General features: G+C 51.8%; 1 protein-coding gene across 1 annotated transcript in view; it reads right to left on the minus strand.

The window, feature by feature from the left end:
* The window catches only part of LOC121557835 (CUB and sushi domain-containing protein 1-like), a gene marked incomplete at its 5' end in the record, with an annotated part of 215,223 nt that overhangs the window by 7,621 nt on the left and 205,102 nt on the right, over positions 1–2,500 (minus strand). Inside the window, 1 exon segment of the mRNA XM_045215419.1 lies at positions 1,266–1,369. Coding sequence (XP_045071354.1) covers positions 1,266–1,369 — 104 coding nt within the window.

Below are 2,500 nucleotides of genomic sequence, written 5' to 3' on the forward strand. Positions count from 1 at the left end.
AGACCACTGCGCCACTCGGGAGACCTGAGGGATCTCCTCCCAGACCTGGACTAAAGCATCCGCCAACTCCTGGACAGTCTGTGGTGCAACGTGGCGTTGGTGGATGGAGCGAGACATGATGTCCCAGATGTGCTCAATTGGATTCAGGTCTGGGGAATGGGCGGGCTAGTCCATAGCATCAATGCCTTCCTCTTGCAGGAACTGCTGACACACTCCAGCCACATGAGGTCTAGCATTGTCTTGCATTAGGAGGAACCCAGGGCCAATCCGCACCAGCATATGGTCTCACAAGGGGTCTGAGGATTTCATCTCGGTACCTAATGGCAGTCAGGCTACCTCTGGCGAGCACATGGAGGGCTGTGCGGCCCCCCAAAAGAAATGCCACCCCACACCATGACTGACCCACCGCCAAACCGGTCATGATGGAGGATGTTGCAGGCAGCAGAACGTTCTCCACGGCGTCTCCAGACTCTGTCACGTCTGTCACATGTGCTCAGTGTGAACCTGCTTTCATCTGTGAAGAGCACAGGGCGCCAGTGGCGAATTTGCCAATCTTGGTGTTCTCTGGCAAATGCCAAACGTCATGCACGGTGTTGGGCTGTAAGCACAACCCCCACCTCTGGACGTCGGGCCCTCGTACCACCTCATGGAGTCTGTTTCTGACACATGCACATTTGTGGCCTGCTGGAGGTCATTTTGCAGGGCTCTGGCAGTGCTCCTTCTGCTCCTCCTTGCACAAAGGCGGAGGTAGCGGTCCTGCTGCTGGGTTGTTGCCCTCCTACGGCCTCCTCCACGTCTCCTGATGTACTGGCCTGTCTCCTGGTAGCGCCTCCATGCTCTGGACACTACGCTGACAGACACAGCAAACCTTCTTGCCACAGCTCGCATTGATGTGCCATCCTGGATGAGCTGCACTACCTGAGCCACTTGTGTGGGTTGTAGACTCCGTCTCATGCTACCACTAGAGTGAAAGCACCGCCAGCATTCAAAAGTGACCAAAACATCAGCCAGGAAGCATTGGAACTGAGAAGTGGTCTGTGGTCACCACCTGCAAAACCAGTCCTTTATTGGGGGTGTCTTGCTAATTGCCTATAATTTCCATCTGTTGTCTATTCCATTTGCACAACAGCATGTGAAATGTATTGTCAATCAGTGTTGCTTCCTAAGTGGACAGTTTGATTTCACAGAAGTGTGATTGACTTGGAGTTGTGTTGTTAAGTGTTCCCTTTATTTTTTTGAGCAGTGTATATAGTATCATATGGTACCTGTGTTTGTAGAGGTATAGAGCGAAGCCTGCGATGATCATGGCTATGAACGGCACTAAGATGGCTGCTGCCACTGAGCTGCTGTTGGGCGGGAAGTGGGAATTCTCCCTGCTCGTGTCTAAACTCTCTGGAAGAAGAGAGAGAGAGAGAGAGAGATGGAGACCAGTTAGAATACAAAACATAATCATTCAAAACTGAGTGTACCAAACATTAGGAACACCTTCCATGTAATGTAAATGTAATATTGAGTTGCTCCCCCTTTTGCCCTCAGAACAGCCTCAATTTGTCGGGGCATGGACTCTACAAGGTGTCAAAAGCGTTCCACAGGGACATGGACTCTTGAAGGTGTCAAAAGCGTTCCACGGGGATGCTGGTCCATGTTGACTCCAATGCTTCCCACAGTTGTGTCAAGTTGGCTGGATGTCCATTGGGTGGTGGAACATTCTTGACACACAAGGGAAACTGTTGAGCATGAAAAACCCAGCAGCGTTGCAGTTCTTGGCACAAACCGGTGCGTCTGGCACCTACTACCATACCCCGTTCAAAGGCACTTTAATATTGTGTCTTGCCCATTCACTCTCTGAATGGCACACATACACAATCCATGTCTCAATTGTCTCAAGGCTTATAAATCCTTCTTTAACCCGTCTCCTCCCCTTCTTCTACACTGATTGAAGTGGATTTAACAGGTGACATCAATAAGGGATCATATCTTTCACCTGGATTCACCTGGTCAGTCTGTCATGGAAAGAGCAGGTGTTCTTAATGTTTTGTCCGCTCATACTTCTCTACAACCCTTTCCTCTAACTCCTTCTCTACCTCCTTCTCTCCCAAACATCTCTACAACCCTTTCCTCTCCCTCCATCTCTCCCTCCATCTCTCCTTCCCTCTCTCTCTTTCACCCCTGCCTCTATTTCCTCCCATCTCTCTCCAAACTCTCTCTCTCTTTCTCTCTCTTCTCTCTATCCCTCCCTCCCTCCCTCCCTCCCTCCCCCCCTCTCTTCTCCCTCTCTCCCTCCCTCCTCCCTCCCTCCCTCCCTCCCTCCCTCCCTCCCTCTCTTCTCTCTATCCCTCCCTCCCTCCCTCTCTTCTCTCTATCCCTCCCTCCTTCCCTCCCTCTCTTCTCTCTATCCCTCCCTCCCTCCCTCCCTCTCTTCTCTCTATCCCTCCCATCCCTCCTCCCTCCCTCCCTCCCTCCCTCCCTCCCTCCCTCCCTCCCTTCTCTCTATCCCTCC

The sequence above is a fragment of the Coregonus clupeaformis genome, unplaced genomic scaffold (genome assembly GCF_020615455.1).
Source record: "Coregonus clupeaformis isolate EN_2021a unplaced genomic scaffold, ASM2061545v1 scaf0441, whole genome shotgun sequence".
NCBI classification, from domain to species: Eukaryota; Metazoa; Chordata; class Actinopteri; order Salmoniformes; family Salmonidae; genus Coregonus; species Coregonus clupeaformis.